The sequence below is a fragment of the Heptranchias perlo genome, chromosome 28 (genome assembly GCF_035084215.1).
Source record: "Heptranchias perlo isolate sHepPer1 chromosome 28, sHepPer1.hap1, whole genome shotgun sequence".
NCBI lineage: Eukaryota > Metazoa > Chordata > Chondrichthyes > Hexanchiformes > Hexanchidae > Heptranchias > Heptranchias perlo.
Genome location: NC_090352.1, coordinates 29,736,057 through 29,762,624, shown reverse-complemented (window position 1 = coordinate 29,762,624; position 26,568 = coordinate 29,736,057). Strand labels below are relative to the sequence as shown.

At 42.7% G+C, this 26,568-nt stretch overlaps 1 protein-coding gene across 3 annotated transcripts in view; it reads left to right on the top strand.

The window, feature by feature from the left end:
* The window catches only part of heatr6 (HEAT repeat containing 6), a 52,232-nt gene that overhangs the window by 6,355 nt on the left and 19,309 nt on the right, over nucleotides 1-26,568 (top strand). For 2 of the 3 annotated variants that reach the window (XM_068008308.1, XM_068008307.1), the window contains exons 2-15: nucleotides 3,772-3,879; nucleotides 6,079-6,219; nucleotides 8,001-8,116; nucleotides 9,009-9,123; nucleotides 12,266-12,367; nucleotides 12,801-12,941; nucleotides 14,827-15,119; nucleotides 15,673-15,850; nucleotides 17,383-17,589; nucleotides 18,139-18,238; nucleotides 20,063-20,424; nucleotides 21,788-21,910; nucleotides 24,445-24,531; nucleotides 25,582-25,716. In XM_068008308.1, coding sequence (XP_067864409.1) covers nucleotides 3,772-3,879; nucleotides 6,079-6,219; nucleotides 8,001-8,116; nucleotides 9,009-9,123; nucleotides 12,266-12,367; nucleotides 12,801-12,941; nucleotides 14,827-15,119; nucleotides 15,673-15,850; nucleotides 17,383-17,589; nucleotides 18,139-18,238; nucleotides 20,063-20,424; nucleotides 21,788-21,910; nucleotides 24,445-24,531; nucleotides 25,582-25,716 — 2,208 coding nt within the window. The remainder of the gene's footprint in view (nucleotides 1-3,771; nucleotides 3,880-6,078; nucleotides 6,220-8,000; nucleotides 8,117-9,008; nucleotides 9,124-12,265; nucleotides 12,368-12,800; nucleotides 12,942-14,826; nucleotides 15,120-15,672; nucleotides 15,851-17,382; nucleotides 17,590-18,138; nucleotides 18,239-20,062; nucleotides 20,425-21,787; nucleotides 21,911-24,444; nucleotides 24,532-25,581; nucleotides 25,717-26,568) is intronic. The other variant, XM_068008309.1, reaches the window with a different exon arrangement.

The following is a 26,568-nucleotide window of genomic DNA, read 5'->3' as shown; positions in this document are numbered from 1 at the left end:
CCCTGAGGAACTCCTGCAGCAATGTCCTGGGGCTGAGATGATTGGCCTCCAGCAACCACTACCATCATCCTTTGTGCTAGGTATGACTCCAGCCACTGGAGAGTTTTCCCTCTGATTCCCATTGACTTCAATTTTACTAGGGCTCCTTGGTGCCACACTCGGTCAAATGCTGCCTTGATGTCAAGGGCAGTCACTCTCACCTCACCTCTGGAATTCAGCTCTTTTGTCCATGCTTGGACCAAGGCTGTAATGAGGTCTGGAGCCGAGTGGTCCTGGCGGAACCCAAACTGAGCATCGGTGAGCAGGTTATCAGTGAGTAAGTGCCGCTTGATAGCACTGTCGACGACACTACCATGTATAGCTCCTACTGGTTTTTATGAATGGATGTAAACATTGCCCAAGTAACCACTACTTTCTGTAAGGCGATATATCAGCCTAAAGTTAGTTACCATTAGGTGGAATATCATAACCCTTATTTATTGTGGTAATTACTCTGTATTAATTCTCACTGTCCTCATAGATTACCTAGCATGACAGGAGGCCTTATTTAAATTTCACTGAGTCAGTGTGGTGGCAGATCTTGTGTAGTTTATCATGTCCCATACTTGCTGGCTTATACGATTAATTCAGCTTACAGGTGCAAAAACGGCATCTTATTCTTCAGAGAATAGCATCTGATATTTATGTAACATTAGTGCAGTAAATTTGCAAACTTATCAAGGTTTTTGCAAAAAATAAATCTTAAATATTTTTTCTAATTACTCCTGCATGTCAGTCTCACCTAATTACAGCCAACTGAGGACTGATCTCCAAACTTAGATTTATTTATTTTTCTGCCTCTCAATTTTCTCCCTTCCCCCTTTGCTTTCCTGTAGATGCTGACTCATGCCCTTATGCATTCCATAGGTGACTCCCATTCTTCATATGCGAACCTATAAATTGAGTGGCAGCTGCCTGTTTGATCATGACAGTATCACAGCCAGACACAAGCACATTCCAACAGGGAGCGTCATTGAGTGGCTGTCAGGAGCGGGAATTCTGCATGAATTTTTTTTCTCACCTCTCCAGTCGAGGGTGATGACGGCAATTATACTCTTATTAGTGCATCTCCAGCTCAGATCAGTTAAGTAGGCACAGACCAGGGCTCAAACCTAGGCTTTTCACATTCTGTGCGGCTCAGCTCTACACAGGACAATAAATTTCCCAACTGAGCCATTGGAAGAGTTGGATTGATTTGTGGAGGACTTTTAGAAAATGGGCCATTATTCTATAATTTGGATTCTCAGGAGCGATAATGGTTCAGTCCGAGTTTTGTTAATCTCACTGACTTAATTCTGAAAAGATTCTTTGAGAAACAAATGCAAATCTCCTTTTCAAGAAATGTTCAAACTAGATTTCACGACCAGAAAAGTACCCTGTACAGTTTTTGGTTTGGTTTTGTGCTCGTGAAGGTAAGGAAGGATATGTACTGGGGAGAATGTACTGTTTTTCTACTTTTTTAAGGATTTCAGAGAATTTTCAATATTAGCAAAGCAAACATCAGTACTGAAGTTTCAATTCCAATGCCCACCCCTTCCCTCTCTTTCCCCCTGTGCTACCCCTCTACCCCCTAACCTCTCTTTTACCTCCTGTCCTATTCCTTTACCCCCTACCCTACTTTTGATTTTACTGAAGGTGGTAACTTTAAGCCAGAGTTCTGATAAACAGATGGTGGCATGCTGGCTAATTGCACAGAGGGAGGCCTTCAGATCAGCCCACGGTTCAAGGCTTCTTATTATTTGCTCCAATAATAATTTAATGCACATCAGTACTGAGATTTCTACCATGCAGTCGGTGTGATGTTATTTTAGGTATCATATAAATGTCTGAGAAATGAAAAGAAAGAAGATTTTTTGGTTCATTCCGACTTATCTTCCTTTTACATCATTTTAAGATTGTATTTGGACTGCAAACAAATCACAATTGTATGATTTGACCATCATTGACCTCCCAGCATGCTGTACATAACCGAGGGATAAACACCACTACAATGCAGGTCAAACTATCTGTTGCACGTGTTTCTAGTATTTGTTTGATGATTGCTGGAATTGTCCAATTTTTTTGGAGAGGGTGTTTAATTTTCATCGACTTTTTTTGCTGGTATGTGTACATTTTTTTCCCCTTTTTTTTTTTACATCCTATGCTCTCCTCATGCCACACACCTTTCCCGTGGAGAGGGAAGGCTGGAGGTCAAAACCGCCACCTATCCAGCCACCAGGAACCTAGGTCAGGATTACTGATCCTGATTATCTTATTTACTTATGTTCCCTTCCTGAGAGTGGTCTCTACTCAGCACCTTCCCCATAAACGTGTTGTTGACATTGAGAGCTACTGGGTGCAGATTATCAGGCATAAACCTGAGCTTTGTCATGTTTGAAGGTATCCTCTTAATCACGTCCTTTGACACGAAGCTTATGTAGTACATTGACAGTTAGAATGTAAAATTTACTGGCTTCCATTTAATGAGCAGCACAACCCACATTCTGCTGTGACTGGAGAAAGCAGTCAGCGCTGTATAACACTAGGGTTCAGTACTGGTAATCTCAGGTCAACACTGGAGGTGCTATGAAGGGAGCCATTTGAAGCACTGTTGCCGAACTCTCGTGATTTTGTTAGCTATTTATTGATTTTGCATTCTTGCCGAGACAGAAAGAAGAGAGTTTTTTCACTCTTGGCTCATGCAAACAATAGTACAAAATCACACAATAGTTAACAAAATCATGCATGCATACAAAAGCTGCGTGTCAAAGGAGGTGATTAAGAGGATACCTCCTAGAAGTATATAAGATAGTACACAAGAAAGGGATAGAATTGAAAAACAAAGAAGTTATGTTAAACTTGTATAGAACCTTGGTTAGACCACACCTGGAGTATCGTGCACAGTTCTGGCCATCATATTATAGAAAGGATGTAGAGGCATTGGAGAGGGTGCAAAAAAGATTCACAAGGATGATACCAGAACTAAGAGGATATTCTTGACAGGAACGATTGAGCAGGCTGGGGCTCTTTTCTCTAGAAAAGAGAAGGCTGAGGGGTGACCTGATAGAAGTCTTTAAGATAATGATTGGGTTTGATCGGGTACACATAGGGAAAATGTTTCCACTTGTGGACGAGTTCAAAACTAGAGGTCATAAATATAAAATAGTCGCTAATAAATTCAATAAGGAATTCAGGAGAAACTTCTTTACCCAAAGAGTGGTGAGAATGTGGAACGCACTACCACAAGGAGTAGTTGAAGCGACTAGCATAGATGCATTTAAGGGGAAGTTAGACAATAACATGAGGGAGAAAGGAATAGAAGGGTATCCTGATTAGGTTAGATGAAGTAGGGAGGGAGGAGGCTCATGTGGAGCATAAACGCCGGCATAGACCAGTTGGGCTGAATGGCCTGTTTCTGTGCTGTAGTTTTGATGTAACTCGATGTAAGACCAGAACACTACAATTAAATTTTGACCAGGGGACGTAGGTACAAGCTGCTGAAAGACAAATAATGTGAACCATCTCAAAATACTGGCAACAAAATGTAATCTGAAAGTGCAAGAAGCCCTTCATTGCAGTATTAATGCACAGGACAGGTAATTTAGTCAGGCCTTATCACTATTGCAGTGGGCGTCTGAATCTATATATGTGCAAATTATAAATGACCCATCAACCATGACAGTGAATGAATTGAGCGCTCCATTAGCAGCTTTAAGAAATCTCATCTTTCTCTGGTCTCCTTTCCAATTACAGGATGTGTGTTCCTTACTCGTCCAAGCCTGTCGACTCGTCCAGTTGAACCAGGAGCACCTTGTAAGCAAAATGTGTCAACTAATCCACCATTTGCTCAACCGCTTACAGGTATGAACTTAAATAAAACCTGTCGTTGCTATTTAAAACATGATCTTAAACCCCCTTTTTCTGTCTAACCGTCTTGTAACTCCCTCCCAACCACCCGCTTCTTAATTTGCTATACTCATGCGGATTATTAATGTGAAACAGTCTGAGAGGAAAAGCAAATGACTTTTTCCTGGTTGGAAGGTTGAATTTGACAAATGAAAATATTTTTGCTGGAGTGGAAGAATCCAAGTAACTTCTTGCCTAAAGTTGCTGTCCATTGTGAAATATGTAGAATTATTGAACCAGTTCAACTATAGTTATTGATAATTACTGATAAACGGACTCCGTGTGTGCATATTTAACTTGTACTGGGTTCATCATGCAGACTATTAACAATTTTTTTTATAAGTTAAAGTGTATTTAAAGGGGCAGCACCTTCAGCTGGGGCTGGTGGTGGGGGCTTCCTTGTCCCCAGGATAGGGAAGGGAGAAAACTCAGCAGGGGTTCCTGCTTCTGATTGCAAATGACCCTTAATGAAAGTGCACTTCAGGTGAGAAGAGGATTGGGCCATGATTAACAACCCCTATGATGGAACAGCCTGCTCAGACATGAAGAATGGGTGCTTGATCCTAGTGCCTCAGCACAAAACCTGACTTTCAGGCGAGTAGGGATAAGGGGACGATAGTGGAAGGGGGGAGTATTTAGCAAGCTTGTTTTCTTTTGGAAATATACAATGTGAAGATGTACATCTCGTCAAAATGTATTATCTTGTGATGTTATTGTGATAAAAATGACACACTGAAAACAAAAAAAGTTTGTCATGCTTTTCATAAAGCTGCCCCCTTTTAAAAAGTAAGTTTTCCCTTTGTAGCCCTATTTAGTATCAAGCTTAGAAATATCATTAACTTCAACTATTTTTTTCCTGTCCTTTTCTGTTCAGGTTTAAAAAAAAAACTCTGTTGAAACAGTGAATACTGATGGCATCAAGAGAACTGTGTGAGACGAGTTGCTAAACCTGACAGGATAAAAGTGCTTTTATGTTATGGGAATGCACCTGACAGGTCATGTGTGTTTTCCTACATTGGTTGCACTTGATAGAATAAGCGCCTCAATGCGTGGAGAGCTGAAATGTGGGTCTACGAATGTGCTATCTGATTATGGGAGCTCTATTCAGTAAACATAAGTAACCATTCCCCCGTGTTTCTACTGATACAGCACCTGGGTCTTTGCATTTCGCAGTGGAGTTCAGCACAACCAGCACCTGACTTTAAAAGTCAGACACAGTGAGAGTGAGACACAGAGGTTACTCTATCTTGTCAGAAGAGGAACAACCGAGCGCCTTGAGAGAGAACTGAATTGACAATTGCAGAGATACCATCATTAATACAGAGCGCAGCAGTGATCTGACCACTTGCACTGCCCATGCCAGTTCATTTCCTTTCCATTGCCGGCCCCCCGATGGTGTCAACAGAACTTGCAGTTCAAACAAAAATGTTTGAAAGCAGAATTATCATAGATCTATGTAGAGGTTTGATTTATAGATGGATGCTCCATTTTTAACAAATGTTCTGTGTTTTATTGCATCACTGAAGTATACCTGATAGGGTTTTGCATTTCAGAGGCACGTTTGTACGGCTTAGAAAATTGATAACTTTATGCAATGCATGAGCTGATTGTTCAGGAACCCCTTTAGCTGTAGAACCAGATTACCTCTTTAAAAAAAAAGATTTTTTTTTACCCGTCTGGCTAACTTTTCTCCCCCTCCCCCCTCTACCGGAGGGGCACCGAGGCCAACTGTTCGCTCCCAATGCTGCCCCAGCTATGAATGGCTAACCGAGCACAGACCAGAGGTCCAACCAGGGACCGTTCTGGTCTGCATAACTCAGCTCCACACCATACAATGCATTTACTCCCTGAGACTTCAGGAAGCCTCAAATAAAAATATTTTTTAAAATGTAAAAAAATTGTACATAAAGAAGGAACTTATATTGCATCTTATCATGTCACGGTGCATCCAAAAATGTCCCACAAACAGTGAATTATTTAGAAGTGCAGATAGTGTTGTTATGCATGCAGATATGGCAGCTATTTTGAGTATGGCAAGATCCCACAAAAAGCAACGAGTTGAATGGCCAGCCAGTCTGTTTTCAGTGCTGGTGGTCGAGGGAGGAATGTTGGCCAAGACACTTGGAGAACTCATTACTTTCGCTGTATCCCCAGGTGACGGTGGATGAGCAGAGCTTGGAACTTCTTCTCGCCTACTGCATCCGAGCGCTGCAGCAGTGCAACTCCTGGACTCACGTAGAAATACTGCAGGCGGTGGCTGCTCTCGTCTACGGTAACGGGCCACGGTGCCAGAAGGTATGTTTGGGTTTTTGTTTTATGAGAAATGGTATGTTACAGGCCTCCTCTGCTGGTTAAGACAGTGTGGAGCAGAGCCTTGTAGACCAGGGGAATTGCAGGTTTGAATCCTGATCTGTGCTAAGTTAAGTGAGTCAAAAGAACCAGAGGGGTGATGAGGCGAAATTATTTTACACAGCACATCGTTATGATCTGGAATTCGTTGCCTGAAAGATGGTGGAAGCAGCTTCAATAGAAACTTTCAAAAGGGAATTGAATATATACACTTAAAAAGGAAAAATTTGCAGGGATATGGGGAAAGAGTGGGGGAGTGGGACTAATTGGACAGCTCTTTCAAAGAGCTGGCACAGGTACGATGGGCCGAATGGCCTCCTTCTGTGCTGTAAGATTCTATGAATACATTCAGGAGAAGAGGAGAGGGAAGAAATGTGGCACAAATAAAAAAAAATTCATTTGCTGATATTTTGGTTTAATTGTTTGTATTAATGAATTTTATTGAACTCTTGTCGAATGAGTTTTTTGTGTTACCATGGAGATGAAAAAAAATTGAAAATGCTGAAAATCTGCAATAAAGCCAGGAAATAAGCAGCATCTGGAAAGAAGAAAGTCAGGTTAATGTTTCGGGCAGAGGCCGTTTATCCAAACTGGGCCTATTCAGACAAAGCCAACCAGAAATCTCATGGTGCTCTTGTGCCGCCAGAAGTGTGGCGGGGCAACACCTTCATCCCCTGCTATGTTCCCATGGTTACACCTACCCAAATCCTGGGGATGGTATCATTTTAGCTAACAGGGCAGGTTCCTGCGCCTCTTGCCCTGTGAAGACAGCAGACTCTCAGAGGAGCAGCCTGCCACTCCGAGAGGGGGAGCCGTAGGCCTGGATCAGTAGAAATTTAAAAAAAATTTTCCCCTGAAAGAACAGAAGGACCATTGAGAAACGGTGCAATATTGGAGCCTTCAGCAGACATACTCTTGCTGGGGCTGTCGGGGGTGCACCTGGTCGAACCCCAGTAATTCTCCCAGACAGACTCCCAAATTGCTGCTGGCACTAGGGTTGCCGACAGCGGTTGGACGTATTTCTGGAGGTGTCGCAGATGACCTCCTGCCTCAAAGCACCCCACCCCCGCACTCCTGCCATTGGTCACCCAACACGCCCAGACTTGCGGCGCAGCGCCATCCCAGGCCAATCGGGAAGCGAATAAACTCATCGTTACCCAATTGGATAATTCTTGACTGTCAGTCAAATAGTCTTTTTTCTCATATCCGATATTTTTATAACTAATAAAGGAATTTAAAAAAACCCACAATTTTCATGCCCTTAAGAATTTTCTCCTAGCTGCTCAGATAAGTGTCTTGGAGGTTAATCTTTAATTCCTGGAGGGTTGGCAACCCTGGCCGGCACGTGGTGGGGTGGGGTGGGGTGGGGGTGGGGGATGTGCAGACAGAAGAAGTACCCGCATCCCAGATTTGCATTTTCTGTGCAATGTCCCAAATTCTGCCACAAGTCTGGCAAAGCTCTGTGCCCTCCCCCGGGGGGCAGAATTTCTATCTAAGGTCTCCAGCTAATATAACAACCTGTCTTTTTTTCCTTATAAATGTTGACAGGCCTGCTGCCTATTTCCTGAATTTCCCAGTTTTATTTCTGCATTACTGTAGTTCGAAGTATGTTTTTGGGGCTTGTTGGCCTTTTACATAGTGCTGAGAGGTACACAGGTCTGTAACTTGATTCAGTTAAGGTTGCTGACTGATCAGAGATGTGATTTCTATTTTGTATTTTCTTCCAGTTCCTTCCAGACCTGCTTGGAAAAAATGGAATCTTACTGCAGCTTAGCGCACCGACACAGCCAGATGTGGACCTGCGGAGGGCTGCAGTGTACTGCATGGCCAACCTCTGTCTTGGGTAGACTTTCAAATCTTAAGTACTTTGACGCAGGTTAATTCATAATTTAACAAAACATCAAACCCTTAAATCCCTTAGATTCCTCATTGGCCTGTGTTATTTTAGGTAATGGAAGGGCCAAAAGAAGGAAGGGAGAGATAGAATTTAGGGTTGTTCTTCTCCAAAGACCACCATCAAAGGTTCTCCATGGTTGGCTGACAGGAGATGAGTTTGTAGCAGAATGAAGCAGCCTGTTCACCACAGAGATGCGGTGCTCTGGCCTGTCAAAGTGCGATGCTCCATCTAGTGGGCATGCTGGAGAATTGTTTGAACCCACAGCCATGTTACTGAGAAATTGGAATGAGATTTTCTGCTCATTAACGATGAAATGATGCCTGATTTTGTAGCTACGGGACATGCCAGTGCAATTTTTATATTTCATCGGGTATGCTTTGTGTTGACAGGGGTTAGTGGATGCATTCGTGGCAATCAATATTGTTCATCATTCCTTAAAAATTCAGTTCAATTTTGCCTAAATAAAGGAGTGGAGACCAGGCGGAAAACGGTCCTGTCCCAAATTCCATGTGACTTATGCTATAGATACGCCCTTCTCGGCCAAGGAACTTTGAGCCTCGGGTGTTCATGGCAGCTGGCCACAGCAAATTTGGCAGGTTTATCTCTGCTGTTGTTGCCAGCTGCATGCACCTTGTACATAAGTTGTTAGCAACACGAGCTTAATATCAAAGCACTTTAAACAATTCTCCTACTTTAGGAAAGGAGGAATAAATTCACGCCTCATTAACTACAGTAGGTTTATTATAAATTGAGAATGTGTATCCGTAACATATGCAAGGTGTTAGTGCGTATAATGCACTAATAATCTTTATGGATTGCTTCAATCTCTTGCTGATAGTGTACCTGGACAGCCTTACCTGGAGGAACAGTACAAAACTGTGTCTCTGCAGACCTTTCTAATTGTGGTGAGGAACCCGAAGGCTCCTGACATTGATGATGTTACAGTTTGTAAGGTAAATAGCCCGTACGTACCTAAGGGCGCAGTTACACATTTACTTTTGAGTTGCTGCAAAGCAGTTTGGCTTTTGCCACTGAATAGCTGATTGGGAAGTGCATTTAAACAGGCAGGGTGACGTGGCCTCTGACCTTTCCCTCCTTTCCAGTAGGGATACCTCGCCATGATGGCAAGGTCGTGGGTTCAAGCCCCACTTCAGAGACTTGAGCACATAATCCAGGCTGACACTTCAGTGCAGTGCTGAGGGAGTGCAACACTGTCCGAGGTGTTGTCTTTCAGATGAGATGTTAAATCAAGGACTCGTCTGCCCTCAGGTAGATGTAAAAGATCCCATGGCACTATTGGAAGAAGAGCAGCGGAGTTCTCCCCGGTGTCCTGGCCAATATTTATCCCTCAACCAACACCTAAAACAGATGATCTGGTCATTTATTTCATTGATGTTTGTGGGAGCTTGCTGTGCACAAATTGGTTGCTGTGTTTCCTACATTACAACAGCAACTACACTTCAAAAGTACTTCATTGGTTGTGGAGCACTTTGGGACCTCCTGAGGTCGTGAAAGCCACTATATAAATGTAAGTCTTTCTTTTTTCTTTATGGCAGAGATTATGTGCTCCCCATGTGGGAAATCATGGGTGTGAGCCAGCAATGGGTGTGGAAGCTCGTGTCTGTGCTCTTAAGACATTCACAATTTACTGCCCTGAATCAGAGCTCATGGTGCCCAGATTATGATTCATAACCAGGGACAGCCTGCTATATAACATGGGTGTTGCTAACTGTGAATTGTATTCTGCAGCTATCAGTCTCAGGCCAGTGGCATAGCATAAATGGCTAAGCTTCTCGCCATGTTTTTAAAAAAAAATATAAGAATAGCTATTTTACTCTTTAACCCTGCTTTCTTAACCCTCTGCCAGTGCCACAGCCTGCTCCTAGGCCACTGATCCAGTAGCTGACTGCTAGGAGGTGCATTTGAGTGGTTGGACCTCTGATTATTCCCTTCGTTCTAGTAGGGATGTTACCTTGCCTCCACTCGTTGCCTCACTATGGAAGCATTGCTGAGACTGTGAGCTCACCCTGTGAGAAACCGTGGGCCTGAGCCGGCATTGCAGTGCCTCAGATTTGCTATCCCAACAGCCAGTACTTTTCTAAGTTAACTCTCTTGCTTTGTATTCACTTCTACTCAGCACTCAGCTCACAATGTTTCCGTTACCGTAGATTGAGGGAAGTGCCTCTAGTGCCTCTAAGGGAAAAGCCTCTAGTATACAATAATGTTCCAAAGTGTATCATGTGGATGCTGATATGCACAAGGACTCTAACTACAGAATTTGTTATTAAACAAAGTTATGCAGTGTGGGTTGACAGAAAAAGTAACTTTTTCGAGGAGTGAGCAAGACCTACAAGTCTTAAAGTCACAACTAGGTTAAGTTGTTCCTTACAGTTAATTGTGCACTCAACCTGTTAAGAACAAAGCAGTTTGAGAGAGAACACGGTTGTAATCGTGTCATCAATCTCTTTTGTGCACTTGCCAATTTTTAACAACACCTGTGAAGAGCAGCTTACCAGAGGCTTAGCTGGTTAAGGTTTAGAATAATAGAGGCATACAGATGGAGAAAGTTCCTGTGTGTGTGTGTCTGTGTGTCTCGCATTGAGCCAGATTTTGCTGGAGCTAGGCATCTCGCGATGTGCCCCGATAGTTAGACTTAGAATTGCATGTTTAGGTTTTAAGAAAATTTCCCCACAAAGTTGCTGTACATGTGAGCTGATAACGGCGCATTGAAGGCAACAGGGCATCTGGGACCTTGGTGAACAATGGGACAAACTGTGTATCTCCTTAAACAATGAGAATAAAGGATTGAGAAATAAACAGAGGAAGGACTGAGAAGGTGAATTAGAGTGAGTGAATGCAATGTCAAATCAGGTATGGAAAGAGCCATAAAGAGAGGGAAAGAAAGATTGGATTAAGAGGGAGAGAGAAAAGAGACCGAAAGGAAAAGTAAGAAAAAAAAATTAAAAATAAAAAATTTGATATTTTTAAAATCTAAAACAATTCACACTTATTTTTTACTTTCTGGGTAAGAGAGGCTGATTGGCAGTCATTAACAATTATCACACCGTTAAAAGGATGCTTACACTGATAATTACTAGACTTAACTTTCTGTGGCAAGTTTAATGGCCAATTAATGTGCAAATGCAGTAACTTCTTGAAAATCATGGGGAGATGCTGTTTTCGCGGAGCTAACGGCGGAGTGGTCAAATTGTACAGCAACTTGTGGCAATCCACAATCTCCTCTTCGCTGCACGTTGCTGGCCGATTTGCACATTAATAACAGCGTGCGTCGTTCAGACGCCGTTATTTTTTCAGCAAAATCTGGCCTATAGAGAATAGCAACTTGGACAAGAAACTGGAAAGTATCTGGTACCAATTACGCTGCATTCAGCAGGGAGTCAGTGCCTTCTGGAGAGGAGGAGAGAAAGGGCTGCTTAGCAGAGTTAATGATGGCCATTGGTAACCCCAATGTTCTTGACAAACTTTGCGATCCGAATTTCCAGTGGACAATAAAGGGAACAGAAAGAGATAAAACGGAGTTTGCGGTTTACACCATTTTACCTTCCAAAAAAGAGTAGCGATTATCAAAGGTTGTGTGAGCCTAATTGTGTCTTGGTCCAACCTCCACAATATGTGCTCTTTCCTAGATGGGTCACTGGATAGCGATCAGGAGCAGAAAGCATGACTGATTTTTTTTGTTGCTCCTCCCTAGCCTGAGTCCATATGGACCAGTACCACACCATTTACCCATTGAGCCGTTAAAGGGAGCCTGAAAGCACTTCTATTGAGACTTTTTAAGCAGGGGATCTTTGTGGATTTATCTTGCGTTTTGTTTTTTTTCTGTTTGTAGGCCGTGGGTGTCTGAAATGGTCCCAGAAAGTGGGATGAGATGCCTGGCCTCTTCTCACAACAGCATAGCTGAGATTTAGAAGTTGGCAATGACCATATGTTTCCCAGTGCCCTGGCACCATGTGTTGGTGCTCCAACTCACTATACCACTATACTCTACCTCTCATACCTTAATATCATCATGGAGATTCTGAATCCTATATATTCTTTGGTAGACAAATGATTTGGTTGCAATTCTTGTTTCAGTTGTTGCAAAATGCACTGAAGGGCATCCATTCCATTCTGAATGCAGGGAGAATTAACCTGGCACAAACTGACCAACTCGGGACTCTCCTGGCAGCTTTAAAGGTAAATGGATGTAAATTAACAACAGATTAAAATTGTTTCTATGGCCTGACTCTGGTTGAACGGCTTCTTTGTTAACAGAGAAGATAAATCTACAGAGAAGGACCATTGCTTGTCAGTACTTACCCACACAACATGTCCTTGGTTTATTTATAGGATTTAAACATGAGCCTTGTATCTAGGGCTTTGCTTTCGTGCTGCGTGGAGCTGGCACATTGGAGTGACCCAGGGTAAGATGAACCCCTGCATTGTGTCCACTATGAAGTGTTGTGACTGGTGTTTGCAGACTCCTGGGAGACTGTGATCATAGGGCGGCCTGTTTGACTTTCAACTTCTATTGTGTGTTAGCAAAGTGAGGTTTAGCTTGATGTGCAGTCTAGAATTTCAGTATCTCTTAACCAAGTGTCTTATTTTTCTTTTGTCCATTTCTTCCCAGACATACATGTTCTATGGTTTTCCAGGTGTGAACATTGAAGTTCCTGCAGTTCTTTACCCAGCCCCTCTGCCCCAATATGAAGGTAGTTCGCCCACGAAGGAGCAAACAGGAAGTGCTACAAGCTCTTCAAAGCAAGTGGGGGTAATAATATATTTTCAATAATATTATAGAGCATGCTGTTGAGTGTATTTAAGGATGAAATACATCACTTAACTCGAGATGTCTTTGTTAGTCTAACCAAGTGGCCTTTGCTGCACTGGAGCTCCGTGCTATAAAGCAGTAACACGTCAAGAGGGGTGATTCTCACTACGGGCGATGGTGTGAAATGGGCGATATCGAATTGGCCACCCATTATAAACCCCGCCTGATTTTCTCTTCCATTTACTTCAATGGAAAGGAAAATCAGGTGCGATGTATAATGGGCAGCTAAAATGATATTGCCATTTCACACCATTGCCCATAGTTGAAGTTACTCCCAACCTGTTCAGATGATGTCTTAAACCATAAGGGTGAAGCCTGAACCATACCACCAGAAAAAAGATTAAATATTCATTCATCTCAGTGCTGATTGTGAGATCTTGCTGTGTGCAAAATGGCTGCTGCATTTGCCTACACAATATGTCACTGTACTTTAAAGTAATTTGTTGTATGTGAAGCACTTTGAGACATTTCTGAGAAACATGATAAGGTGCTACCTAAATGGAAGTCTTTCTTTTTTCTTGCATGGTTTGTGGACATTACTTGGACCCAGGGTGTGTTATGTGGAATCTGTGGGGTGGGGTGATTTACAAGCTTATTTTACATTAGTGGGTGTCATGGTGCCCCTAAACGGAGAGCAGGGTCCCGCAATTGAATCCTATATTTTCATCCTGTGTCATGCCTGGTTTTACTTCACTGGGGAGCAGCTTCCCCTATACCAGTGTTACTATTTCTAAAGGCCACAGATGGCTATAAAGGGCAAGTTTAGGAGAGACCATCAGGAAATGTCTCTTTATACAGAGGGTGAACGACTGGAATAATTTGCCAGGAGGAATCATTTAAAAAACAGCTAGATGCTGTTATAGGAAGACGGTAGGGTTGGTATTCTGGAAGGATGTGATCAAATGGACCAGAGAACCTTCTTTATCTAAACCTATCTTGTGAGGTGAAGCACAGGTAGATTGCAAGTGGCCGTAGACCCTATTATGAGTATCAGAGCTTGTCTACTTTGTTTTATTCCAGCAGGAAGTGATCTTTTTGTTCCCTTGCAGGTCGAACGAAGTTGGGTTCCTTTACTTACCCATCCATCAGTTCTCATTATGCAAGTAACTGGAAGGACTGCAAGCTGTCAGCTTTGATTTTCACCCTCAGCGATTTGATTTCTTGATTAACGAAGTATTATTGCACTGACAGCCACTGTTTAAGATGTCTGTCAGAAGAATTACAGAATGAAAATTGATTAAATTAGGACAGCATGCTTATACACACACACAAAAAAAATCAACATAAAATTGGAGCTGAAATCGTTGTTCGTGAGCAATTCTGCTCCAAAGGTGATGATGGAGCTCCCCCACATAACTCAGTGGGTAAGTGCACCAGCTAGTGCTCAAATGAACGATACAGAAGAGGAAGATCCCAGATCTGTGTTGAATTAACTGATATCAACCCAAGGCTGTTGATAAGGGCAGTAGAATTGGCTTTGAAAAGCCTGGCTTAAGAAGGAGGAAAATCAGCCAGGGCTCTCACTCAGGATGGGGTGCAGCTGTAAACCCCACACAGTTGAATAGGCCCCTGATACTTACTGGATCAGGTCTCATAAATGAAGAATGGCCACTTGGAGGGTTACTTACGCCCATGAAACCGTTCCCCAGCCTCCAAGGAAGGATGGATGAAAATTAGGAAAAAACACAGGTGGCTTTTACATTTCAGCTGGAGAATAGTGTTCTGATTAGGAAATATATTTAAGGAAAATAGGTTAATCAAAAACAGAACGTGTTGCTTCTTTTTTAAAAAATACATATTTATGAATTTTTTTGTTCTTAAAAAGCATAAAAAAAAGAAGTCTCGATCCAAAAACAAGAAGGAACAATTGGAGGAACAAAAGGAAGACCAGAGAGACACATCACAGCCAGAGCTGCTCCATGGACCGGAGAGTGGGAGGCAGAGAGGAGGCGACTCAACTTTCAGCCTCCCGCAGGGACCAAAGAACTATTCTGACAGGACAGTGCCTTCCTTGGATGGGAAAGATCCTTCAAATTCTTTCTATCCTAATTGGAAAAAAATAAATAGTTCTGACTCTGAGTATTCAGATACCGAGGGAGGAATCCAGGGCAAACTGAGGTGAGTGTTTTATTGATTTATTTCGTATTTTTTAAAATCTAAATTGTTCTTGTTTTGAATGCCCAACTTTGTTTTCAACATACAAATAAGTCAAATCCTGTAGCTTCTATATAAAAGACCTGTAACTTTTCTGGGACTGAACATAAGACAGAATCAGAATTATACAAAGTGCTGTCACATGCAATCTCCAAGTAACGGCAACCTTATAATTATGATTATTTAACATAAAAATGCATTGCATTGTTCTGCCCAATTAGAACCATTGCATTGGAACCTTTATTACTGTGTGGTAGTTGATGAATTTGGATTACTCACCTCGGCTAATGATTAAGATCAATAGGACCATTTTTCATCTTTGCGTTCCTGGCAAGAAACCATGCCCGCTGAAAGCACATCAAAAAATTTAGTGCATTATGTGCCTGAATTCCCAACATGTGCTCCATGGAGCTTTCCAGCAGTCAGCATCTTTAGGAGAGGAGGAGTTGTAAGGGGAAAAAAATAGAAGAAGGAATTAAAAGAAGCACCTTCCTACAATTTTTCTTTCTGATTATAGATCACTTCAAGGGAAAGTCCGCCAGGGGGCTTTAGCCTGCTTACTTTCAACAATAAAATCAATAGAGAAGAAAGTTCTGTATGGCTACTGGTCATCATTCATTGCAGATGCTCCTGGCATTGGAAGCCCACAAGCTGTGTCCTTGATGACCATTGTTTTGAAAGATCCATCACCAAAGGTAAGGGATCTGCCTATCTTTCTGTTGGACAACAGCCTGATTTGTTTTTGGAATTTATTTTCTTACTGTCTGTATTCCCTTTACACCCTGCAGTTTGAATATAGTCCCAAATTAGATCCCAAGGTACGAAGAAACAATGAGGGAGTAATTCTCCTTGTTGTGCCCAAGCCAAATTCAGTTTCGGGTCTCATTTAAATGCCGCTAGTGAGTTGCAGGCTCCCTGCTGCAGCTCCACGGTCGAGGAAGGGAATCGGCTCGCTCTCAAGTGGAGACGGCCGATGGGGTGGGTGGGGGGTGGTCGGGAATTATAGCGGGGGGCCTCAAAGGCCCCAGCAGTGGGCCGGAGATTTTTTGTGGGCCTAGGAAGAGTACTCCTGCTTCTCCACAAAAATAAAAACTGAAATTTTCTTGGGCCTTTTTTTGAATGGCCTCTTCGTACCTGAAGTTCGCCTCTGGGGTCCTACTTAAATATGCAAAACAGGGTCCTGGTGTAGGACCCCGATTTGCATATTTAAGGAGCTTAACACCTACTCGCCCGAGCCAAAATGGCGTCCGGCCCAGATCGGCCGCGACAGATTGCAATGCAAAATTCACACACCTAACGCCTATTTTACGGAAGCAACACAGGGGGCTATAAGCTGAATTTCTCCACCAGTGTTTCATTCTAATGTGCCATTAATCAAACTGCTTTGAAAATTTACAGTGATTGCTGTCAGTCGAAAAAAAACCTTATTTGATTTTTGAGGTTTTTTATTCACATATCATTCAATTTATTTTTGTTTTTATTCCAAATTTACTCCACTCCTGAAGGCACTGACTGTTGCTGGTATGTGGTGGCACTTGTGCTACCAGCTCTCCAAAGTTGCCTTTATGGATGCCTTAGCTCAGCTAATAACTGCCAGCAGGCGAGTTCACCACGGAGGGCATTACAGCCGAGCCCAGTCCTGCTTTCAGACACTGACACCCACACTCGTGTACTTTCCAACAGGGGTCACTGGATAATGATCACAAGTGGGAACTTTGACTGATTTGCCCCTCTAGCCAAGGGAGTGCAGCTACTGCCACTCTGACTGAGATAATTTAACTCAGAACAAACCAGGGATTGAGCCTGGGACCTTGCAGGGCCTGTATGGTTCAGGCGGACCATTCATTTACAGGGTCAGATATCCAGTTTGTGTCCCTCAAACCCTGGCAATTTGGCCCTCAAAGGTCAGACAGTTTGGTCCTATTTGTACTTATATTTCTTACTTGCTGGTTTGTCTTCTTTGAATTTTGTAGGTCTGGAAATTTGGGATCAGCTAATTTTAGCACTGTTGCCTCATTGTTGGATAAATTCTGAATCAGAACATCAAAACCTGTTAGTATCAGCAACTTGAGATATATGCAAAATGATGGGAACGTTGATTTAATCATTATATGTGGTCCCTGAGAGTCCACATTACATTTATATTATGGCTCGCAGGTAAAAGCTTAGACACTGTAGAACTAAGTAAGTGGACAAGCTACTGAAGTGTTATTTTTATATTTGTCAGGTCCGTGCTGGTGCCCTCCAAGTCTTATCGGCCATCTTGGAAGGATCTAAGCAGTTCCTGTCCGTCGCAGAAGACACCAATGATCATCGGAGAGCCTTCACACCTTTTTCTGCAACTTTGGCTTCCAGCATCCGGGAGCTTCATAGATGCCTACTGCTTGCCCTAGTGGCAGAATCTTCCCCACAGACACTCACGCAGATAATCAAGGTAAAGCAAATCTATTCCTTCTACCACTAGGAGCACTTACTCTTTAATCTTCTTTCAGCACTCAGCTTCATGAGTGCCCATGTTGGTTTTCACAAAAGTGAAGAGTGCAAATGTCTTACTTGGACCATCTGGCTTTCAAAAACTCTCCTGCGATGCAAGAGTCAGTATTTTGCCTATTGTGTGTGCCGATGTTTGTTTTTTGGTACAGCATATATTGGTGCTTTCATTATCTGCCAGCATTTTCACATGTGAAGATGTTGGCAATTGCACAGCCTACCAACCGACATCCACCTACTTGCTTGTATTTCATCCTTTTTTTGGGTCAGTAAGTGTCTGCTTAGCTCAGCAGGAGTATGCTCGCCTCCGAGTCAAAATGTTATGGGTTCAAGTCCAACTCTCGGACTTGAGTACATAATATAGAATTCAGTGCAGTACTGAGAGTGCTGCATTGTTGGAGGTGCCACCTTTCAGATGAAATGTTTAGCTGAGGCCTTATCATTCAGTTTATTGTTTTGATCCCCAATTTTTTTTCTATTCTTTTTGAATCAGTGCCTTGCTAATTTGGTAACCAATGTGCCATACAATCGCCTCAAACCAGGACTCCTTACCCGTGTTTGGAACCAGATTAAACCGTACAACCGCCGCAGAGGTTTGTATATTTATCTATTTCTATACTTACCAGTAGATCTCCACAGTGTTGCTCATGGGGCAAGAAGTAGAGGCTTAGAGGCAAGTATCAGCCATGATCTCATTGAATGACGGAACATGCTCGAGGGGCTGAATGGCCTACTCCTGTTCCTCTGGTCCTAAGTAGGAATGATGGGCTGAGGCAGTTGGGAGCTCAGGGCAGGAGATTGAAGGAGTGAAAGGTAGGTCAGGAAGGAGAGGTGGAAAATGAAGGAGCTAGCAGATCAGGGGTGGAATTAAGTTAGGATCTTTAACTTGCGTCTGTCTTTTTCTACATTCCATGGGTGTAAGGTGGCTGAAAGGGAGTTCACAAATTTTTTTACAAGTTGCTTTATCACAGTAGAAGCAGTAAGACAATCAGAAAACTGGGACATGAGCCTACACTGAACCAATCAAAAAGTTTTCTTCAGACACAGAAAAATATTATATGAACAGACAAAAGGTCTAACTGTAGTCCCCTCCCCCAGCTGATCACCACCAATTATCCATTTGTATTTTTTGCGGTTATTTTTGGTTATTTTTCCAGCTCACTTAATGTTCTGCATCATTGGGCAGGTGACCTGTTCTCAGGCTTCTACCAATCCAGTTCTCTTACTGAGTGTTGGAACCTGAGAGCATCTTTTAGTTGTTTTCATGTTTTATTTCCCTTTCTATCCTTCACACAGTTTGCACCAACTGTGTTCAGGGCAGCCTAATTTTGAAAAGGGGTCTGAACCGGATGCTAGGCCCCTTATTTGCATTTGCAAAGGACCTAATGCCTGTTTCATGCGCGGGCCCTGGAAGCCTCATTTTCTGCCTTTACCAATATGGCGAGCTGCGCACTTCCGCACTTGTGGGCGGACACATGGCAGATGAAATTTAACGCAGAGTAGCGTGAAGTGATACATTTTGGCAGGAAGAATGAGGAGAGGGAATATAAACTAAAGGATACAATTCCAGAGGGGATGCAGGAACAGAGGGACCTGGGGGATACGTGCACAAATCTTTGAAGATGGCAGGACAGGTTAAAAAAGCATACGGGATTCTGGACTTTGTAAATAGAGGCATAGGGTACAAAATCAAGGACGTTATGTTGAACCTTTAAAAAACACTGGTTCAGCCACAGCTGAAGTATTGTGTCCATTTCTGGGCACCGCACTTTAGGAAGGATGTGAAGGCCTTAGAGAGGTTGCAGAAAAGATTTACTAGAGTGGTTCCAGGGATGAGGGACTTCAGTTACGTGGATAGACTGGAGAAGCTGATATTGATATCTTTAGTGCAGAGAAGGTTTAGAGGAGATTTGATAGAAATGTTCAAAATCATGAAGGGTTTAGATAAAATAAATAAAGAGAAACTGTTCCCATTAGCAGAAGGGTCGAGAACCAGAGAGCACAGATTTAAGATATTTGGCAAAATAACCAAAGACAACATGAGGAAAAACTTTTTTACGCAGCGAGTAGTTATGATCTGGAATGCGCTGCCTAAATGAGTGGTGGAAGCAGGTTCGATTGTGGCTTTCAAAAAGGAATTGGATAAATACTTGAAGGGAAAAAAATTGCAGGGCTAAGAGGAAAGAGCGGGGGAATGGGACTAACTGGATTGCTCTTACAAAGAGCTAGCACGGGCTTGATGGGCCAAATGGCCTCCTACATGCTGTAACCTTTCAATGATTCTATTCTATGATTCTATATCAGACAATTTCAGTTATACAGTCACAAACCTTGATTCTGCCTCCAATTTTGTGAAAGCTGATTGATATCCATGTTTCTAATAATTGAGGACTATTGTGCTTTTTTTTAAACTTCAGATGTAAATGTGCGTGTGTGCAGCCTGACTTTGCTTGGGGCTATCGTATCTGTCCAGGCTCCTCTTCCTGAGGTGCAGCTGCTCTTGCAGCAGCCCAGCACTTCAGGCCTCTCGAACAGCGGCTCAGCGACACCCCATCGCCTCAGCGACACCGAGTCCTGGCGAAAACCCCAACAAACTGGAAGCCGTGATGGAGAAAAGGAGAACTCGGAAAGCCCACTGCTCGAGCTCTGCTGGCTGATTCAGCTGTGTATTTCTATCATTACCTTGCCAAAACAGGAGCCATATTCCGACAGTGACACCAATACAGGGGCAGCAAGTAGCTTGTATGAACCCTCTCCGGTGCGAGTAGAAGCATTACAGGTGAGGCTTTACCCCTTGGTGCGTTGCTTACAGAACTGGCTTTTATTTTTTAAATCTAAGCTCTTTATAATTTGCTTATGCTTTGTTCTTTCTTCTCCTATTTTCCCTTGCTGTAGGATTTCAGGCTCATTGACTTTTGGGGAAAGGGCAGGCTGAAGATCTGCTCCTAAGCCTTCACTGGCACTGCCCTACAGTAAGGTTTCCCAAATTTGAGTTCTCGAAGGGTCTCCTGATGCTTTATCCAAGCAGAAGTCTTGAGATGGCTCCACTTCAGTCCTCTTTTAAGATTACTGCTTGGACACTGCTCTATTTGAGAAATACAAGTGTTGGCAACACTGTTATGACCGGTCGGTTAAAGGTGCAAAAGATTGGCCTGAGAGTGTTGCTCCCTGCACTTATTTATTTATCTTCTTCCCCGTCGTTGGGCAGAAGTTTCACTGCCTCCATTCAGTGCCTGCTTACAGTACCAGGGCTATGATTGGTTATTCACTAGGTGGGGGAGACGGTAGGGTAAGTGGGGATGGATTCTGTCACTCTGCCACTCTGTGATGCAGTGTGTCAGGATCTAAAGCTTATGCAGCAGTCTGTCCCAATGGTTTAATGAACAAAATGAAACCCCCTTAAAGAGCTGATCATTAGACTTGGTTACTGGCTATACAGACCAGGAAAGCTCATAAGTAAAAAACGGCCACTGGGGCTAGGTACCAGAGGCTGCTGGGAAACTGTACCCCAGCAAGATGTCAACGCCTTCAGGCAATAGAGGTAGCAAAATATTTTGTTTTAAATATGAAATCTTCAGTCCATCAACAGATACACAGAATGTCTTTATAGCACATTCCATTATTTTATATCAATTCAAAGTCCATCTCTCAGCCACAAAACAAAACTTTGTTTGATCGGCATCCTAACATACTTAAAACCCCAAGAAAAGAAAGTGGTCCTGCTATCTTCATTGGTTGACAGTTACTCATTTACCTCATCTTCCCTCTTTCTCTTTTCAACCTTTGTGGTGTCTTGCATTAAAAAATGTATGTTTTATGGTATTGGATGAATCTGCTCTGTAAATCTGTTCCCGAATGAGTCCACTTTGTGACTGAAAATACATAATTTCAGTCATACGAGTTTTTTTGGAGAACATATTTTTTGATACAAGTTAAGTCGTCTTGTGGCAAAACAAAATAACAATTCAAAACCTTTTTGAGAACAGAAATGACAGCAGAGCCTAAAGTCCTTTCCAGCAGAGGTAACACAGTCTTAGTTGTTTCTGCTCTGTCACTCGGTGCATTTTGTCCTCCACGAGGCTCCATTAGTTGGAAATGAGAATGGAATTTGACTGCTTTCTGTCCGCTTGTTTGTTCCGCAGGTATTGGCACTGCTTGTCAAAGGGTATTTCACAATGGCCCAGACCAGCTTGCCGCAGCTTGGAGAAGTAGCTTGTAAATGTATGGAGGAACCAGATTCATCTATTCAACTACATGGAGCCAGGGTAAGGGGAACGCTTAGGCTAGTTTTGCCTATAAATGTTTTTTTATTTGGGTGCCTTTTGTTCTTAACATTGCGAGGGATGATAGTGCTGGAAATGAAACACTTGTCTGGAATTTCTGTGGGGGTTCTCCCGATCCACTGCAGTGACTTCGGCAGAATCTCACAGAGAAACGGCTAAAAAAGGCTATCTGCATCGTTTCTCGGGGGGGCTTCGCCGATTTGCCACAATCAGGAAAACCCTTGCGGAAATTCAGGACCACTTTCTTTTCGGTAGCGGGTACTAGGTCATATGCCCCAACAATATTCCTCTACTCCAAATTCGTATTTGCAACAACAGCTGTCTTTGTGGCCTCTTTGAATGAGATCACCAAATTTAAGGTTAGTTTTGTGCAGTGTCCATGCCCACTAGGCACTGATTAAGATTTGGTTAAACTCTCAAATTGTGTAGGACTCTTGCAGACAGCAGACAAAGGAGGCTACCTTTCATCCCAGTGGTTTGCACTGACTTACTGCAGTTCAACTCCAAGGCTTGTTTGTACTGAGACCTTGGTGGCATAATCCAGACTCTGAACAGGAATCTCCACTTATAGCTTGAGTGGAGCTGTCCAGTTTTTAATTTTTCTCCTCTCCCAGTTTCTCCCTTCCTCTCCTAAGGGCACTGACTCATGTATGTCTATTAGTACCTTACATAGTGGCAATTGCTTATGTGTGAGCTTAGATGGTAACCGTTTTGACCACGAGGGAACCACTGATGAGTCTGATCTTGTCGTCACTAGACATATTTTCCAGCTGGAGTCACTGGTTAACAATGAGGAATAACGTCGCAGCCTGGTTTATTTTCTTTGTTCTGTCCCGAGACCAGAGGTTCTGCTGCCAATTGTAGTGCTCCCATTGCTGCTCCAGTTGAGATCAGCTAACTAAGCACAGATTAACAATTGAACTTGGTACCTTCCTAGCTTGTCATGGCCAATTTTTAATATCATTGGCTTTGAAGGGGGCGCCTCCTCTCTTCTGTAATCTATAGATATAAAAGTATTGCATCTATCGTGTATCCTTCATACTTCAGATGTCAAAGTATCGGATGTATTAAAAAAAAAGAGAATGGCAGTCTTTTCATGCTGGTTTCTTCTGACCTGGAGGCAGGAATTTAAAAGCATTGCCAGTGTACAAAGATGCCTCACAACAGAATTTAACCATTAATTGACTTCCAAATTGTGCCCAGTTACAGCAATTAGAAAGGTTAATGCAATTCTACCCCCGGTGCAGAATTATGTGCATTATGTGGTATAAAGTTCCTGTTATCATAAAACAGTGCATCATCTGACTTACCACAAGTGAAGCCAGAGCAGATCTGATCGTGTTACAGAGTTTCTTTTCTGTCAACATGACGCATATATTTGTGCATCAGGTGTTGCTAGTATTTTTTTTAAAAATTGAAACAAATGCAGCATTGCTGTGGCGTGAGGGGGTGCAGAATAGGAGGAATTCAGTCTTGATTTTATCTTTAGCATATGGGTCTGAATCAATAACAGCCTGAAATCTGCTTTTGAGATGGGTCTTGATATAAAATGGACTGACAGGGATGTCCTAGGTGTAATTCCTGGTCTGTGCTGCATTAGATGGGGTAATGATAGGGTTTCTAAAATTGTCCACAGTACCCTAGATTAGGGAAGAGAAAATGGACCACAATTCTCGCTCCTGATTGCTATGCAGTGACCCCTTCCTTAAAGTGTGCTCTGCTGAGGATAGCGTCCGGCTCGGCTGTGATGTCTTCCACAGTCAGATATCTTGCCAACAGTTGCTGTTGAGGCTCACAGATTAATAATGGCGAAGCATTGGAAAGTGACCACTGCCCATGAACTGTACCCCAATGAGGGAATCAACACCTTCAGGACAGCAGGGAGAAAATTTAGAGAATAAAAGGACCACATTGGAGAGACATAATGCTCCCTTTCTTCAAAGCCTGTTCCCATCTATTTCTCTCTGATCCTGTCTCCTTCAGACCACGCACCTACTGAGATCCACATCCAAACATCCAATCTTGCTGTTGGTTGGCTTATGGGAGATTGCGAAAGTGGCTCTCTTTCCATGTTTATATAGTTAGGTTGTTGGGAAATTGCATTTGAAGTTAAGTATATATCTATAAAATGTGTTTCTCTTCCCAGCACCACACTGTTCCCCATTCAGCAGAATGGGCAGGTAACCTGTCTCTAGGAATGTACAGTTGTTGTGCTAAATCTGGCCACTAAAGTAACCAGCAAGGCTCAATGTATATCTTACATTTAGAAAAATGCCTCTATGTGAAGAAGCACCAGTGGGGTGCACTTAACGTCACAGTCGACCCGTGTCTTCGCACTGCATGCTGAAGTGTCCTTGAGTGTGAATCTCATTGCCTCCTTGTTTACTGAATTTAAGTTTGCATTTATTTCATCAACCAAATCTTTTCTAATGTGAGAAGTGGGCAGCTATTAAGTACAGATTAATGTGTAAGTATTCATTGAGCAGTTCCGTGATAAATATGTTGTGTGTTTCCAGCTGGTGGAGGAGATAGGTTCAGGGATTGTCCAACAACATAAACTGGACTCGCCCACACTCCTCAATCAAAGAGTACCTGTTAGCCAGGTATGTTGTTATCTTTGTCTCACTGTTCCTGTTACTGTCTTGGATAAGTCTTCTCATTTCATGATTGGTATAATTTACCTTTCTGCTCTTTAAATAGCTGTTGTCATGAGGCACCATTTTTCCTTGATATTTGCGGTGATAATTTAATAGAGAGTTAGAATAAATAGAAACCAGTTTAAATGTATTCTTCCCCAATTAATACATTTTTTTTCTTATGATATTGTTTTTTCTCCCATGTTTTCTGGACTAATCATTCCCCCCCCCTGACAGCACTGACTTCCCTCCATGGAGAAAAAGTCTACAGGATTCAAGTCCTCCAGTACAGCACATGAGTGAGCATTATTCATATGTAAGCCTTGATAGTTGCAGGGCTATTTGACTGTGCGGGACATCACAGCCGTACCCGATCCTGTCCTCACCTGACAGCCACACAAGTGGTCACTTCCAGCAGGAGCCGTTGGATAATGATCAGGATTGGGAATTCTGGCTAACCTTCCCTTTCCTAAATTGTTCCAGCGAATTACAACGTCTCTACAGCTAACACAGATCAACTAGCTCAGTGTAGACATGGATTGAACCAAATAGTATTTATCTTTGAACAACTGCTAGGAGGAGTGCAAGATTAGTTTGAGTAAGTCTGCCTCTGGTGCTGCCTCCCTCTGTTAAGATGGGGCAGTGCCTAGCTGCTGCTTGCTGCTGCTGTAAAATGGCATGGCTGTGATCACAAAGTCACTGTGTGGGCAAAGGTGACTGAGAACCAAGATAACAAAACAGAGACATTATTATTGTAGAACCTGTAAAAAGCGATAGAGCACACAATATCATTGAGTCCTAAACAGAATCTGAATAATCCAACTTTTGATCATAAATATGTGAGGATTAAAACTCTTCATTCAAAGCTTTTACCGTAGATAGAAAGTGCTCATTAACTGTGGATTTTCCAACTTTGCCAAATTTATCAGATTGTTCAGCTTTCACACAATAAGTGCAAGCTTTTCCTGGCTCTGTCTATTTTGTCATACTGAGCTAAGATAATCTCTCTAAATGCAGGTCGTGACCTTTTGGTCCAGAATGTTGAACGGTCCTTTGCCGGCAGCATTACAGAATGATGAGCATTCTACACTCCAGACCAGCACCTGTGATGCCGTTTCCTCGATTTTACCAGAGGCTTTTAACAGTCTGCCGGTAAGAATGGCTAAGGAATACAATTGGACATGTTTTCCTCCCTTGTTGTATTTAGCCTTTATTATGTTGGGGTAAGGTGTGTTCTGCGGTATAGGCTCGTTGCAGCTCCTATTAAAGAAAAAAAAAACATGGAATTTATATTGTGTCTCACATTTACATCTCTCAGAAATGTAAATTGATTTGAAGTGCAGTGACTACTGCTATGTAAGTAAGTGCAGTAGCCATTTTGTATACAGCAAGATTCCACAAACAGCAAGAGATAACCTGTTTTTGGTGGTGTTGGCTGAGGGGAGGATGTTGGCCAGGATATTTGGAGAACTACATGCTCTTCTTCAACCTGAACCAGCAGACCAGGCATTGGTTTAATGTCTCATCCAAAGAATTGATCTCTTACCATGCGGCACTCCCTCAATCCTGGAGTACCAGTCCAGGTTATGAACTGAAGCCTTGGAATGGGATATGAAATCACAACCTTGTGACCCAGAGGCAAGAGTGCTACCAACTATGCCCAACTGATGCTACTAACCTCCCAAAACAACAAACTTTTTTTTCATTCTTAGTTCCAGTAGACACAAGGTTGGATGTGCTGTATGTGGTTTAGATGATAGCTTAATTCCCTCTCACCTTCACCTGTTCGGCTAAGCTTCAAATGAAACCGGTGAATGTATGAAAAACTGCAAGTGCACAGATACGAAATTTCATATCTTACTATTTCGGGAAAATTCACACAAATTGCCTAGGGCTGCTCTTTTATATCTCCGTCAACAGTGATCACACGGGTGTTGTAGCATCTGGTTCCAGAGTGACATAGCAGCAATCTGGGAGTATTTTACCCACCTGCCCTGGTGTGTG